This window comes from Pipistrellus kuhlii, unplaced genomic scaffold (assembly GCF_014108245.1).
Source record: "Pipistrellus kuhlii isolate mPipKuh1 unplaced genomic scaffold, mPipKuh1.p scaffold_m20_p_11, whole genome shotgun sequence".
Lineage (NCBI taxonomy): Eukaryota > Metazoa > Chordata > Mammalia > Chiroptera > Vespertilionidae > Pipistrellus > Pipistrellus kuhlii.
The window spans coordinates 11989277-12006624 of NW_023425416.1; the positions used below are offsets into that span (position 1 = coordinate 11989277).

The 17348-nt window shown below is 37.3% G+C and overlaps 1 protein-coding gene across 1 annotated transcript; it reads left to right on the forward strand.

Annotated features, from left to right (window-relative positions):
* Positions 1 to 492: 492 nt before the first annotated feature.
* ARF4 (ADP ribosylation factor 4) lies at positions 493 to 16927 on the forward strand. Its single transcript, XM_036430769.2, has 6 exons — positions 493 to 902; positions 6178 to 6258; positions 6709 to 6818; positions 11228 to 11299; positions 14017 to 14142; positions 15954 to 16927. The coding sequence occupies exons 1-6, from the start codon at positions 836 to 838 to the stop codon at positions 16038 to 16040; spliced, it is 543 nt and encodes a 180-aa protein (XP_036286662.1). The 5' UTR covers positions 493 to 835; the 3' UTR covers positions 16041 to 16927.
* The last annotated feature ends 421 nt before the right edge of the window (positions 16928 to 17348 follow it).

Below are 17348 nucleotides of genomic sequence, written 5' to 3' on the forward strand. Positions count from 1 at the left end.
CCTAGGATTAGGGATCTTCAGTATGACCTCGCCTGGGGGGTGGAAGCGGCTAGACCTAGCTTCTTCAGCGGTTGCCACAGGCTCTCCGCCAGCTCGTCGTCCACGAGGGCGTGAGTCTGGTCCAGCGCGTGCAACGTGTTCGTTGGAGGGACCGGGGAATCCCCAGCACGCGTTGCAGTGGAGGACGACGCCCTAAAGGCAGAAAGAACGGAAGTCAACTACCTCCTTACCCACAATGCACAACCCACCTTTCCGGAAGCAAGGATTATAATCTCCAGGATGCACTTATCAGGTTGAAGGGTCTCGCTAAAGTCTGATTGGTGGAAGTGACACAGCGAGGCATTGTGGGACTTTGTCCCCCTGGACGCCTGTGCTAACTGGACGCGCCCGGTTCCTGCGGCCACGTCCCGGAGGCGGCGGCGACGGCAGATGCACGTCAGCAGAGCGGGCCGCTCCGCTCCGTGCGCAGGCGCAGTAGCCCGGACAGCACCGGAAGCGCGGGGGGATGGGCCGGCGGTGACGCGATTCTGTCCGCGTTGGAGGGGCCGGGCCGCTGCCGGAGTCGCCGCGGCCGCCGAGTGACGTGGCACAGCCGAAGCCTTAACACTCGAGCCGGAGCTGCCGCGGCAGACGTCGAGGAGGTACGCGCCCCGCTGATCCCGGCCCCGGAGCGTCGCCCGGCGCGCCGGCTTGCGAGCCGCCCCCCTGCCGCCCTCTTTTCTTCGTTCGCCCCTCCACCTCGCTCAGTTTTTGCCGGGAGCGTGAAGGCAGAAGGCCGGGGGAAGCTCCAACCAAACCCCTTCTGCTCCAGCCCATCGCGAGTGCAGCCACCGCCATGGGCCTCACCATCTCCTCCCTCTTCTCCCGCCTCTTCGGCAAGAAGCAGATGCGCATTTTGATGGGTGAGTGAGCGGCCGAGAGCGGAGTCGGAGCCCGGCGCGGGGGTCGGGGGGCGGCGGCGGCGGGGCGGCGGGGCCCGGCTTCGCCTCTTTTCGCCGCGGTGGGGGAGGGGCGGCAGTTGGGGGTCGGGAGGGATTCTGAAGGGGAAACAATGGGGTGAAGGATGGGTGGTTGCCCCAGGACCTGTCCGAGAGGCCCTGTAGCGGCGCGGGCAAGATCTCCTCCTCCTCCTCCTGCATTTGGCTTCCTCTCCTTGGTCTTCTCGAACGGCCGACAAGATTGGGCGGAGATAGGGGGGAAGCGACCTGGGTTCCTGCAGAGCCCGGAAAGAAGACGCTGGCGGGGCCCCTTCTTGAGAATGCGATCTGGCTGCCCCCTTCCCCGGGTGTGGGCAGCGGCCGGGAGGCAGGCAGAGCGACTCGGTTCCTCCCCCCTCCTCCCCCCTCTCCTTCCGTGTCCACTCCGCACGCTCCATCGGTATGTGAGCGAGCGGGCGGGCGCCGGGGCCCGCCGGGCGGAAGTGGCCGCCGCGGCGCGGTGGCACCGGAGGGACCCGGCTCCTCTGTGCTCACTTCTTTCAACTTTGCTTCGCGCTGGGTTCCGTTCCGCTTCCTATTTTTCCTTTTCCTCGTTAGGAGCCCTGGACAGTGAGTTTTTCATGACATGTTTCTTTCAGTCACTCTCAAACACTAAATGTGTTTGATTCACTCTCTTTGGCTTTCAATCTGATTTTTTTTATTCGTAGTCTTATTTTATTAGCCCAGCTGGCTAGGTTTAATGGGGGTAAGGGGTGGGGGGGGGAGAAACTTTCAGAAAGTAATTTTCTTAAGCCGATGACAAGTTTTCAGTAACTGAACTTTATGACGCTTAATGTGAGGGTAGCCTTCTTAGTAACTACAAAGGTGTTCTTTTTTAAATTCTTTTGGGAAATAGGCTTTTGAAAACCTGCTTTTTTCAGGGTTATTTTTCGCCCAGCTGAGGGAGAAGGGACTTGTCATTTGAGTGAAGTAAGCAACCCCTCCCCCGTAGTACTGTGGCTAATCTGCATTGTAGCTAAGCTCCATGGATGGACCCCAATAATGCTAAAAGGTGCCCCTCTAACTTTAAAATTGAAACTTGGTTCATTACCTTGTTTTCTAGAGAGTGGAAAGGGTTAAGGCATTATTTTTAAGTTGTACCATTGAAAGTTTTCCAAAGCAAGGTTCAGTAGTACTTCAAGGTGTATGAAGATTAAGGGTAAACACATTTGGTTCTTTTTTTAACCTCTCTGTTAAGATTCTAACTTCTTCACAATTCACGGAACAGTTGTTATTGAATCAATCACAAAGGAAAATCGAAATATTTTCTCTTTCAAAGTGTTTCTTGAATTTCATTTTTGAAGACAGAATTTAGGAGGACAAGCATGTTATTTAGGCTTTAAAAGACACTGAAAAATGGCAGTCTAAATAAGTATCGGAAGTCAATGAGAGGACTTTGGACTGTGATAAATTAATTCTCAGCCTGTTCCTTAAAGAGATGAACTAGTACGACCTTGTGTTCCTGGAAATGTATGTTTGGTCCTTTTCCTGAAGATTGTTGGAAGTAAATTGTTGTTCCTCATTTCCTTAATCTTTGTGATGGCTACAAGAGGGAAAAGAATAGTAGAATTATGCTGTAATTACTGTCCTATTTTTACTATATTAGAGGAGCATTTCTTCCTCTACTCAAAACTGATGGAAAGCATTTGTGCAGGGTGTAGAAGTAGTGATTGGTAATTCAGTTATTACTCAGGTTTGCTACTATTTTGTATTATAATTTCAGGATAATTAGGTTCCTTGGTTAAAAATACTTCAGTCACAAGAACAACTTTTATGGTAACTCATCAGATGAAGTGTAACCATATGATGGATATAGAAATAGGTGATTTGGAATTTTGATAATTCTTAGAAATTTTTGTTCAGCTTTCTGAATGAAAGCATAAATAATAGATAGTCAAGATGTCTGCCTCTGTTAAAGTATTAAAATTAAAAAGATACCAGTTAGCTACTGAGTCTGGTTTGCCAAATTACTGTGGAGAATTTTAAATTTTATTCCTATATCCACTCTCCCAAAAATTTAAGTAAATTAAAAAGGTGTTTGATTGAAGTTACAGCTTGCAGTAAACTAGTTAAAAACAATATCAGATTTAAAGTAATAAACTAAGATTAACAGAAATTCGTCAGTCATAGTAGTTTTTTTCCCCCTTCAAGGAGAAATAGCTCCTTAACTAATATGAGCTTAAGTTCAAAGTTTCCAACTTTTATCTTTCCTGTAGCCCTTCATTGTACTATTTTACGTAGGATCAACATATCTTGACCTGATAATACATAATTTCAGTAAGTGATCCTCACGTTTTGTTTATATCTGAAAACCACCAATGTGTTCATAGGGGAATTACTAATTCTATTCTTTGAAGTTGCAAGTTCTTGACTGTTGAAAAGCTGAAAATGTTGCTTTCTAAAAGTTAGGTTCTGCCTTTCCCTTATATTTTGACTATTTGGGGCGGGGGGACCAGAGAGGTTTAGGAGGAAGGATCCTCTGGTGGTCAAACTCTGAGCAATTAGATAAAATATTAATATAGATTGTGTCCACCAGAAGAATCAGAAGGCAGAGTGGCAGTGTACAAATACTATTTGAGAGCTCTGGCATCAGTCTAGGTGTTTTTGTTTTGTTTTTAATTTAAAAATTGAGATGTGATTTATAAAACATGTAATTCATCCCTTTAAAATGTACAGTTCAGTGGTTGTTAGTAAATTCACAAAGTTGTGTAACAATCACTACTCTCAATTCTAGAACGTTTCCATCAGGCCAGAAAGAAACCCCATACCTCCAAAATGTCTGTCATTGCCCCATCCCCCAATTCCTCTTGCAATCTCTCATCTATTTTACTTTCCGTTTCTGTGGGTTTTCCTGCTTAGAATATTTTGTATCATGGAGTCATACAGTATGTGACCTTTAGTGTTTAGCTTCTTTCACTTAGCATCATGTTTTCTAGGTTTATATTATAGCATGTATCAGTACTTCATTCCTTTTTATGACTGAACAATAATTCTGCTGTATACATATACTGCATTTTCAAATAGGGTTGTTTGATGGAAATGGGGTTGGTCCCACTTTTTGGCTATTACAAATAATACTGTTAGGGACACTTGTGAGTTTTTGTGTGGGCATGTTTATTCTCTTGAGTAAATAAATACCTAGGAGTGGAATTGTTGGGTCATGTTAACTATGTTCAACATTCTGAGGAACTGCCAAACTTTTCCAAAGCAGCCATTTTACATTTCCTATGCCATTTTACATTTTCCTATGCCATTTTACATTTTCATTAGTATGAGGGATTTAATTTCTCCACAAGACCCAGAGGTTGAATTAATCTGTTCTCTATTATTCCTGTGACTGTGGGGGTTAATACTGAATCTCAAATGCTTCATCTGAAAAATGGAAGTGGGGATTAAATTATAAAAATGGATGGAATCACCTAGTGATATTGTTGGAACACAGTAAACATTCAATGTTAAATTATTATGAAGTTGTATTTCAAGCTTCTTTGTAATAAAATTTGAAAGATAAAGGAAACAATAAAGAAAAATATCTGAAATTTTACTTCCTAATTTTTCCTTTCTGCATGTTTTTTTCCCCCCTCCAAGTTGAGATAATTGAAATCTAGCTTAATTTAAAATATAAATATTTCTTGCTGCCACAGTTTGGTAGACAAACTTTTTAATGGTTGACAAAAATTTTGGGGGTTAGTTTTGCTGCTGTTAACACTTTTGTCCAAGTGTGGGTCCAGTTAAGGAGAACAAGTAATTCCAGTGTATCTTTCAATACAGTGAGTTGTTTATGGTGGTGAGAGGAGGGAGGACATAACTGGACTGTACAGATTAGAGTCTTATCTTGGCTTGTTAAAATTGGCTATAGTTTTCATTTTGTGGAGAAGTCTCATCGCCAAACATTGGAATATTAAGGAAGTACAAACTCAAGAAATTATTAAAATAGCACAATATTGTTAGACCAACATGTTCTTGAGTGAAGACCTATATAATGATTTTTAAATGATGGTAAACATTAATGTGTGCACCTTAAATCTTCAATAGAAATATCTTTTTAAAAAACTTTTGGTTTGCATATATCTTTGTGATTTTAGAAACTTCTATGTGGCTGCAAGTCATTTAAATATTGTCATAGTTTTTATTTTAAAAATAACTTGTGGTTGCTTAAAAAACCTTATGGTTGCACTATTTTGTAAACTTCTTTATATATATATATATATATATATATATATATATATATATATATATATATATGTATGTATGGGGGAGAGAGAGAGAGAGATTTACAGAGAGGAGAGGAGAGTGAGAGAGAGCTAGAAACATGGATTAGAGAGAAACATTAATCAGCTGCCTCCTGCACACCCCCACTGGGGATGTGCTTGCAACCAAGGTATAAGCCCTGGACCAGAATCGAACCTTGGACCATTGAGTCTGCAGGCCTACACTATCCACTGAGCCAAACTGGCCAGTACATGACTTCTTGTTTTAATAATAATTTTTTTCAGAAACCAAGCACATTCTTCCACACTTGTATATGTCCCTAGGAAGCATTTTAAGAATTTAGACGTGTTGATGACTATGATAGGGTCATTTTTACAACTCATATTAACCAGTCTTTTGTTCTCATTTCTGCACATTTGATGTTGAAATGAATGTAAGTAAGAGTAAAATTGGCCTTATCTTCCTTTGGAAGTCATTTAAAGTGGTAGTATTGAATTTACTAATCTTAAAGTTCGTTCTTGATTCACTTGTTCTTATGTATTCTCTGATTCAACTTCTAATTTGTGTTTTTTAAAATGGTAAGAGATCATAGAGATAATACAAACTTGAGTTGGAGATCATAAATTATCTGATCCAGTGTCCTTACTTTATAGCTAATTCCTCTGGCTTTAGTTTCCTAATGTGATTTGTTTATAGGCACTTGATTAGTTTGTGGCAAAGCAAATCTAGAAATTATTGCCTGAATCAGCCAGATACTATTTTCTTTTCACTACTACATGCTCTCTCTTTAGGTCTAGAAAGAAAAAGTGAAAAGGCAACACTTTTTGTAGAAAGTATTGCCTTTGGAAATCAGAAATGAGATAATTTTATTTCTAATTCATTTGTGCCTTGACCAGTCAACTTTAGCTTTCAAACTATATATTGTTGCAAAATAATTTCTTAGTGTGTGCTTTTGGTCTAGATTTAAAATCTGTGATGTCTTTTCTAGTTGGATTGGATGCTGCTGGCAAGACGACCATTCTGTATAAACTGAAGTTAGGGGAGATAGTCACCACCATTCCTACCATTGGTAAGAAATTTTACAGGTGATTATTATAAATGAAAGAGAATAGAGCTCAGTTTTGAAACTGCCTTATATTTAAAGACTTTGTTTTTTAGAGCAGTTCTAGTTGCACAGGAAAACTGGGAGGTATTCCAAATTATTCCTTCCCCCATTGTCAACATCACTCACTAGAGTGATGATACATTTGTTACAATAGACGAACCTACATTTTCACATCATAATCACCCGAGGTCCATAGTTTACCTTTGGGTTCACTTTTGGTGTACATTCTGTCTAAACAGATGTACAATAACATGCATTCATCATTATAACTCAGGTTTTTAAGTTTGGTGATTATTTAGTGGGACTTAAAAAAAGCAATTCTGAGATAATTCCACTATAATGGCAATTCTGAGATAATTCCACAATTCTTAATGACATTGTGCACAACAGTCTTTTTGGTCTTTCTCTTTGTAGGTTTTAATGTGGAAACAGTAGAATATAAGAATATTTGTTTCACAGTATGGGATGTTGGTGGTCAAGATAAAATAAGGCCTCTCTGGAGGCATTATTTCCAGAATACCCAGGTAAGGAATGATATACATTTTTTATAACTTTTTTTTATAGGTTTCATGCTCTAAAGTTTATGTTAATATTTACTGTTTAACTGGCTGTTGGTGTTTACTCTATGAGTTTGCATTCTTCTTATCACTGCCATATTCGTCAGTGAACTCAAGCTTTTGAGGCTAAATTACTGAGTGGAAGAGTTACATAGCTGTCATAGTAATATTTTTAAGTGTTTGTGAGTTATTCTAAAGATTGAATTAGCTGTTTCAGCAGTATATCTACTGGTTTCATTCTTAGTCTAGAAAGTAAGATACTATAATTTTCTGTCATTATAGTTTTTAATGAATGTAAGATAATCATTCTTCATTTACCCCAGTTAATTGTTTACTAAAATACATTACAACCCTGGCTTTGTGGCTCTGTTGATTGGAGCATCATTCCCTACACTAAAAGGTTGCTGGTTTGATTCCCAGTTGGGATGTGCACAGGAAGTTACCTATTGATGTTCCTCTCTCTCTCTCTCTCTCTCTCACTCTCCTTCCCTCCCTCCCTCCCTCCCTCCCTCCCTCCCTCCCTCTCTCTCTCCTTCCCTCCTTCCCTCCCTCTCTCCCTCAATCAATTAATCAATCAATCAATCAAAATAAATCCTCAGGTGAGGATTAAAAATTCTAAAGAAAAGAAAGCATTACAATAATATATTAAGGTTAATTTGCCCTATTGATTTGTAAGATAGTTTTATATTACTGTGTAGTGTGTATAAATAATACATAGAAGAAACATTAGAGCAGAAGTTCTCAATTTGGCTGCAAATTAGAGTAACTTGGGAACTTTCAAAATCCCAAAGTCCTGATCATAACTCCAGATCACTTGAATCAGAATTTCTGGGAATATAAACTAGGCATTAGTAGTGCTTCTCAAACTTTAATGTACCTATTAATTATCTGGGTCTTTGCTAAAATACAGATAATTCTTTGGGGCCTGGCTGAGGTAACACCTAAGGTTTCTAGTCTAGCACATTCCAGGTAGTGGTTCCGATGCTGCTGTTTGAGATCTTTGCTGAGCAAGGCTCTAGTACAGAGTAATTCAACAGCAGCACTGTTGACATTTCGGGCAGAATAATTCTGTTGTTGGGTGAAGGGAGAGCTCTCCTTCACATGGTAAGATCATTCTACTTACTAGGTGCCAGTAGAGCACCCTCCTTCATTTCTGGCTTCTACCTACTAGGTGCCAGTAGAGCACCCTCCTTCCCCCAATCCAATTGCAACAACCTAAATTGCTCCCTCGAAAACCACTGCTCTGGTCTTACTCTTATATGTAAGGAAACTGAAGCTTGGAAGGACTTACCTAAGACTGGAGAGCTGGTTCTTGCTCTACTTTTCTATTTAACCTTCCGACTCTATTGTGTTTCCAAAGTAACGTGTGATGTTAACAAGCACTTCATATGTTTAAGATTTGCAGATAGTAGTTATTCTTGGTCTCCAGCTCATAACATTGTATACAAGTGAGGTACATTGCCACCAGGTGGCAGTGAATACCCTAGCAACCAGGCTTAAATAGTATGTCCTGTTAAGTAAGTACCTTGTTTATTTATTTAGAAATTAGAATGTTCCCAGCCCGGTTGCTCAGTGGTTGAGATCCACCTATGAACCAGGAGGTCATGGTTTGATTCACAGTCAGTATATTCCTGGGTTTTGGGCTCTATCCCCAATAGGGGGCATGCAGGAGGCAGTCAATCAATAATTCTCTCTCATCATCGATGTTTCCATTTCTCCCATCTTTTCTGAAACCAATACAAATGTATTGAAAAAATTAGAATGTTTTCTGTTCATTAGCATAGCTGTGATTAGAAAAGATATTTTGATGAATCACTTGCTTTAAAAATAAATCTTGTTTTGGAAATTTTCAAATATACCCAAAAGGAGAGCGAGTAACATCAGAAACCCCCATATTAATTCAATTATTAGGATATGGCTAAATTGTTTAATCAGTACTCCTCTAATGTACTTCATCTTTAGGATTATTTTAAAGTAAGTCATAGGTATTTAATTTAGGGAACATGTTTTTGAAGTAAAATTATGTTTGAAGGAAAACTTCGTTAATCGTAAGCCTTATAATTTTTAACCAAGGGAGCCCTGGTTTTATCTCTGGATTTGTTTAGCATGCTTGGTAGTTTACTTTGAGATCTTTTTTTGGGGGTTGGGAGTACCTAATATTTTATTTGAAGGAATGGTACAAATGAAAGACATGAATAAATGATTTGGTACAAGTTATGGAATAAGAAAGGTAACTCCAACATGCATGTACTGCTTTGGTGACTTGTGGCTGTGGGCAGCCAGACTAAGGCTTAGCTCTCATCACCGTCTCCCAGGGTGTACGTACTTATCAAAGAGATACCCTGCCATGCCCGTTTTAGGGGCCTCCCAGCCTGTACAAGTTGGTTACAAGGTCTTAATTTGAGATTAGATCCATCCCTGACCTCTTTGGATCATCTTAAATCAAAAGTCCAAGTACTTCTTCCTAGCAACCTGATGCCTGCTGGAGAAAGCTTTATGTGTTACCTGATAATTACAGCTAAGCTGTTACAGCTAGATTTGCCAGCACTCCTGACCAGTTCTTTCAGCTGTAAAATTTAAAAGAAACTAATTATGCCATGATGTTAACTTGTGTTAACAACCCAGGACACAGTGTTTATTGTAGTAAATCCCTCTTCCCTCACTAGATAATTCCAATTATCTTGTTCTAAACAATTAAATAAATATTTAGCCATTTAAGTAATCTTATAATAGCCAGACTTATCTTTAGAATTTTACTTTTTCAACACTCTTGATTCTAGGCTGTCCAAGGAAGTGAATAACTTAAAATTTATTTCTAATAATTATCCCTCATATTTTGGGACTGTTAGCATTACTTATATTTTAAAACAATAAAAATGGGTTGATAGTACAGAAAAATAAAAATCGTTTTAAAGGTATTAACTCTTCTAGGGGGGATAACTAATAAATAGTGCTGAGATCTGAATTTGGGTATCTTTATACTGTGCCGTACTGGCTCTCATAGTACCAAAAGTTTTTTTCAAAGGGTAGGATGTTTAAAATGATTGTTTCCACCCAGCCATCGTTGCTCAGTGGTTGAGCATCTGCCTGTAAAGAGGGAGGTCAGGGTTCTATTCCCTATCAGGGCACATGCATGGGTTTAGAGCTCAGTCCCCAGTAGTGGGTGTTCAGGAAGCAGCCGATCTATGTTTCTCTCATCATTGATGTTTCTCTCCTCCCTTACTCTCTAAAGTCAGTTTTTAAGAAATGTATGTAAAAAGGATGACTTCTTACAGACATAAAGAAAATGGGTTTGAAAGTTGCTAGATCAAAAGGATATTATGTCATTTAACAACCATAGGCTAAAATTACTATTAAGTACCCAGGCAAACTCAATGTAATACTTAGGAGTAGATACAAAGTGATTTAGACCTTTGTGCTCAGTGGATTTAATCTAGTTACTTACATAAGTAATAAGACAGTTTGTGATAAAAGTGACAAAGGATCATAAATACTCTGTGATCAGAGTTATGAGAACATTCAAAGTAATCACTTTTGTATTACTAGGAATAGATTTTAATAGAGCTATAAAAGTAATCTGCCCTCCAAGTTGAAATTTTTTTTAGATTTTCCTATTTGAAATTTTTTAGAAAAACCAATTCAACGAACTGCTTCCCAATTCCATTTCTTTTGTAGTATGAAATTTTAATATTTGTGAAGAATGATTACTACCTTCCTTTTTATTAAGTATTTCTTGTTTGATCAAGTCAACCATGAATTTTAGATATATTTTGCTTATATATTTTGCTTAAAACTTCCTTACCCTGATTGAGTTGGTGGACAACATTTTGGACCAAGACTACTTTTTCCTGATGAATCAGAAAAACTGCTGTAACGTGCCTCTTTTCTCTCTCTCTCTCTCTCTCTCTCTCTCTCTCTCTCTCTCTCTCTCTCTCTCTTTCTCTCTCTCTCTCTCTCTCCAGACTGTACTCCTTTCAATAAGTTCAGTTAGTAAGTTTATGAATCTTTGGCTTATTTTTTTCCTTTTGTCCCACTTGCAGCCATTTTGTTACTTAAACTTATCTGCACTTAAAATACAAGGGCATAGGGAAGGAATGGAATGGGGTAAATTAGTCTTAGCCAATTGAGAAAAGATTCCATTTGGTTAAGAGGGTCATTTATTTGTATTTAAAATAACTTCAAATGTTAAAGTAAAAAATAGTGCTCAAATTTGTTTTTAGGACTTAGAGCCCTGCTCTTTTTCTATTTTTTTAAATAATGGGACATTTTCTTCTCAACATTTACCTCTTGATACAGTTTTGCTGCTTATGCTTGTGTTTATATTTAGTGTGTCCTTTAAATTTAACTCATAATTTATTTAAACAATTTTTTTTCAGGGTCTTATTTTTGTGGTAGATAGCAATGATCGTGAAAGAATTCAGGAAGGAGCTGAAGAGCTGCAAAAAATGGTAAGAATATTTTTTTTAAATTTGAGATTTCCAGGATGCATTTATTCCTAGGTAACAATGGTGATGTTAGTGGTTGGCACATTTTTAACTGTGATTAGATTACACAAGTGATACTTTTTAGGGCAGAAAGAACTGTCATCGCAGGTTCTTAAAGAAGGCATCTATGGACACAGATACCAGGGGGTGAGGACATGACTGGGATGTGTGGGGGAAAGGAGGGGATAAGGACATATATGTGATACTTTAATTAATAAAGAAAAAAATGCATATAAAAATCTCATATAGAGCTTTTTAAAAAACACACACACAAGAGAAACTACTTCAGTAGGCTAGCTTGTTTTCAGAAAGCCCAGCTTGTTTTTAGAATGCTCCATGACTGCTTTTGATGCATATCTCTGAGAGGATATTTACATTAGTTCACTCTTTTATAGGTATAAAATCTGTAGTTTTGATACTTTATGGGAGGGATGCTGGTTCAGATTCCTTGCTCCTAAGGTCATTTGGTTTTGTTTTTTTCTATATTGTGCCTACAATATATACTTTGAAATGTTTTGTAATAGTAACCATGATAAAGAATCCTAGGGAAGTTAGTAGGATTTTGGTGGCCTGGCCACATATTGAATTAATGTTTTCATTTGTCTGTATTGCTAAAAAACCAGTGCAGGGTGAGGTTGTTGAGGAAACTTGCCATGGTTTCAAATTATGGCCATAAAACGATTACTGAAATGAGTTCTTAATTCTCACTTATTGCTCCTAAAACAAGTGTAATCTGTAAAACCATTTTGTCAGTGTTTGTGTAATTAAGTAACTGCTGGGGTGTTTTTGTTTGTTTGTTTGTTTTTGTCTGGTGAATTACATATCACCCCTTATACACTTTTTGTAAATAGTTTTGAAATAAAAGTAACATACCATAAATTTCACTCATTTGAAATGCACAAGTTAGTGATTATTTGTTTACAGAATGTTACAGCCATTACCACAGTCTAATTTTAGAACATTTTCATTGGCCCATAAAGAAATTATAGAACATATTTATTCTCCACCCTCCCAGCTCTGATATTTACTAATCTTTCTGTCTATAAACATATGCCTATTGGACATTCATATAATTGGAGTCATGCAATCTGTGCTCTTTTGTGAATTTTTAAAATTTTTGTTACTTTTCACTGAGCATGAGTTTTCAAGGTTCATATTGTATCATATATCAGAACCTCATTTTTACTGGCTTTCTACTTTTGGTGGTATTCTTGCATTTTTTATGATATTGTTAATCTCTAATAATTGTATTGTCCCACTGTTGTCTAGTTCAGCTGGCTGGAAAGGATAAAAGTCCAAAAAGAATCATTATCTAAATAGTTCTACTACTAAGTACCATAAGATCCTGTCATAAATATTTATTGCCATATGTGTTTCTTGTCCTTGTCAGTCTTACCTTCAATGAATGATCATGAAGGCTGAATAAATGTTTTAACCTTAATGGAGTATAGCATAGTTGGCTTGAAAAAGTTTTGCTTTACTTGAAGGCATATAATTATTTGCTCTGGATTTAAAGACTGAAGGATAAGATCCTACTTCTGGGAATATATCCTAAAATCCCTGAAACACCAATCAGAAAGAATATATGCAACTCTGTGTTCATAGCAGCATTATTTACAATAGCTAAGATTTGGAAACAGCCCAAATGCCCATTAGTAGAGGAATTGATTTAAAAAAAAAAAAAAAAAAAAAAAAAAAGGCTGTGTTACACCCTAGCCAGTTTGGTTCAGTCGGTAGATTGTTGGCTTCCGGACTGAAGGTTCTGGGTTTGATTCAGGCCCAGAGCACCTGCCTCAGTTTGAGGCTCGATCCCCGGGCCAGGTTGGCGCATGTGCCAGAGGCAGCCAGTGGCTATGTCTCTCATACTGCGATGAGAAAATATCCTTGGATGGGGATTAACAACAAAAAACCTGTTACATTTACATAATGAAATACGCAGTTGTAAAAAAGAAGGGTCTCTTACCCTTTGAGACAGCATGGATGGAACTGGAGATTATTATGCTAAGTGAAATAAGCCAGTCAGAGAAAGGCCAATACCACATGATCTCACCTATTTTGTGGAATCTAAAGAACAAAATGAATGTACCAACAAAATAAGACCGGAAGATGGAGGTATAGAACAGACTGACATATCTCAGGGTGAGAGGAGGGAGGATGAGAAGAGATAAACCAGAGAACTTAAATACGTCTATGCATAGCACTTGGACACAGACAGTAGTTTGGATGAAGGTCTCAGGGAGTAGAGACTGGGTGGAAAGGTATCAAAGGGGAAAACGGGAGGTATCTGTAATCTGTCAACAATAAAATAAAAAAAAACATTTAAAAAATAGCACAGGTATACTTATACAAATATATTTAAGTACTGGGGAAAAATCCACAACTGAAGGATAAGAGATTTAAGTTGTAGGAATACCCTAACTTTATGTAGAGAAATTGGGTTGATATTTAATAATATATATAGGAAGATTGTGTTTTAGCTAGTTTGTTACAATAATTGAATTCCAGTTTTACAGTTGTGTGTTTTTTTTTTAATTGATTACAGTATCACATAATTGTCCTCATCCCCCCATTCCCATCCCGAACCTCACCCCCCTGTTGTCCGTGGCCGCTGGCTAGGCCCATATGCACGCACAGAAGTCCTTTGGCTGTACAGTTGTTAATGTCTTTGCTTTTATTTTCAGCTTCAGGAAGATGAGTTGCAAGATGCAGTGTTGCTGCTTTTTGCAAATAAACAGGATTTGCCAAATGCTATGGCCATCAGTGAAATGACAGATAAATTAGGTCTTCAGTCTCTTCGTAACAGAACAGTAAGTATTTGGTTTATATGAACTTCTTGACTATTAGAATAATTGTTTTAGCTAGTATTTAGTTTAAAAAATTTATTAACTAGTCTTCCCCTTTGAGCAGATAATGAACACATTATTTTACTATAGTTTACTCTTGCTTACACAAATATGACCCCTTTCAGGCTTTATTTCATACTATTATAAATGTGTTAGTTTTACTTTAAAAAATGCTGATACCTTCTCCATTTTTTTAACTTTTAACAAATATTTGTTAAGGATCCAAAGATTTAAATATATTTTATTTAATATTTGTTAACTTTATCCTCAAAATGTTTAGTATTGATAAATACTAAACAGTAGAAAACTGCTGTAAATTGTAATACTAAAAAATTACTGGTATTTTAAATTTTATATCTTTTAAATAACTGTAACAAATAATTTGTAATTTGTTTTTTAGGAGCCATATTTTAGATAATATTGTTTTGTACCATAATACAAAAGCTTGTGCGGCACCTGGCTGGTGTGGCTCAGAGGTTGAGTGTTGACCCAGGAACCAAGACGGTTCCTGGTTGATTTCTGGTCAAGGCACATATCCAGATTGTGGGCTCAAACCCCAGTAGGGAGCGTGCAGGAGGCAGCCTATAGATGATGTTCCTTTCTCATCAATGCTTTTATCTAAGTTTTGAATTTAAAATTACAATAAATATTCTCTAACAGCTTATTTTATATCCGTGATTTAAATATCGGCAAAACACAACATGCAGTTTTGTATATAAACATCATATCACAAACTATTAGTGTGGCTTGGCTTTACAATAGTTTTTCATTAGCTTGTCAGCAAGTCAAATACTGTACTGTGGCAATAATGTAAAGACTGATTGAGATGTTCCAGGCTGATTTAGATTTTTCTAAAAATGCTATGATATAAATTAATGCCTTTTCTCAGCCTTCTAAAATGTTTTGGTAGTAATAGTTGGCAAGATTGTATACTTTCTGTGTTGTTGCACTCTTAAGTCCTTTTTATTTGTAACTTTTCATGGCAGTACATAGTTATTAGAGAAACGATTCATTGCCAATTTTAAAAAGTAGAATTTTTGGATTGCATAAGACTAAAGATAATGAAATTATCTGAAAAGCATGTCTCTAAAAATATCAACAAGCCCATACTCTAAAAATTTTGCCTCCTAAATTCTGAATTAAAAAAAAAAAGGGAAATAAGAGGGTTATAAGGAATAGGTGGGTAGTTTATTTGTTACTAATCTTCCCATGAATGTGCTTTTTATATTTAGTAGATAGTTGGTTAAATTTAATGTGTGGGTAGAAGCAGATTTAAATGTAAGAGGAGTTTTTTGAGAAGCAAGAATTATGAGAGAACTCCCAATTTACAGTTACTGAGATCATTAAATATAAAAGTAATCATTTGAGATGTAAAACACTATTTACTCATTTATGTCTATTGTTTTATGCATTTTGTTTCCTTTGTTTAAAAAAATCGATTTCAGAGAGAGGGATAGAACATCAATGATAACAATTATTAATTGGCTGCCTCCAACACGCCCTTTACTGGGGATGGAGCCTGCATCCTGGGCATATGCCCTGACTGGGAAAGAAACTGACTGACCTCCTGGTTCATGGGTTGATGCTCAACCACTGAGCCACACCGCCAGGCTTATGGTATCTTTTTTTTCCCCTGTATGTTTCTAGAACCTGCTGACTAAATAATACCCCTAAACAATTGGGGGAAATAATTATTTGATTCAGAAATTTTAAACTCTGTGTTATACATAGTCTCGTGTTAATCACATATTTTCTTGTGTTTTTTTTCTTTGTAGTGGTATGTTCAAGCCACTTGTGCTACACAAGGAACTGGTCTGTATGAGGGACTTGACTGGCTGTCAAATGAGCTTTCAAAACGTTAAATGAAACTGGATATCTAATCAAGGACATGTTGGATAGAATTTGTCTAGGCTTGTTACAACAAAATTAGTTTTCATCTTGGTTATTAAACAGTATCTGGGACTGGTTTGGGCAGAATATTACAGCGTTTAAACTTATTTTGTTGCCAATTATTGTTTACCAAGTATAATGTTGCACTTTAGCAATATGCTTGGTTTTAAAGAAATTATCTTTAACTTGGGGGTAAAAAAGTGCCCTCTTGTAATTTTACTTTTCTTAAGCCTAAATGCCTGGACTTAGCTATTGTGACACCTTTAAATAAATCCGTTTTAAATGTTTTTTGAGCCCACAGAAAATAATGTTTTAAAGTTATCCCCTTGCTACTTTACTGATACCTTTATCATTCCTGGGACAGTCTGCTGATTTAAAAATAAAAATGTAGCATTCCATTTGTATTTATTTTCCTCCCTTGCCAAAAAGATTTTCTAATACTGCTTGTACCAGCCAGGGAAATGCTCCAAAACACTATTGAGATCTCTTGCACTGAGGAACTTATTACTCCTCCCTCCTTTCCCCCATTATGACTCCTGGCTTCCATCAGCCAAACTTACCTTGGTGTGGTTTGGATTCAATAGCTAATTAGTTCTATGCTGGTAGCAAAGAGTTCATATGGAGATGATTTTTAATATCCAGCAGATTGTCTTTCTTTATATTGTATCTTTTTTATGTTGCATGTTGCTTTTGGTATCAGCCTGACTCTTTGCCCAGTATATGATAGTTCTGCTGATGTTTTATTGTTTATTGGTGAACATATCTTCATTAAGATTTTTTGGAAAACTCATCAAACTCAAATGAATAAGTTTTCTTCATAACCCATTTGGAATTATTCCTAATAAAATGATAAAATATATAGTTGTGTGTGTTCTTTTTGAGTTTTAAAGATGTTTGAAGTGGATTTTCTTATTTAGTAAAGTTGATTTATATACTTGACACTGAATAATAATACAGATCCCAGTGAATTTTATTAATTGTTTAAATTGAAAATAAAGTTTGGGTTGCTATTGTGTGTATGACAGAGTGGGGGGGAAGCAACTTTTAAAATTTAATTTTATTTGATAAAATACCATTTTTGACACAGTACATAAGTGCTGTTTCATGGCAGAATACATAGACTTAGTGATGTTGCTTTTCTACATAGAAGAAAAAAGTTCACAGCACTTTTCTTTTTAGCTTTACAAATTTTGGAACTGCAGAGAGATTACATGTGACTAAGTTTTTGTTAATAAGGCAATAAAGGTGTATACCTCATTAACTATTAAGTTATTAGGGAC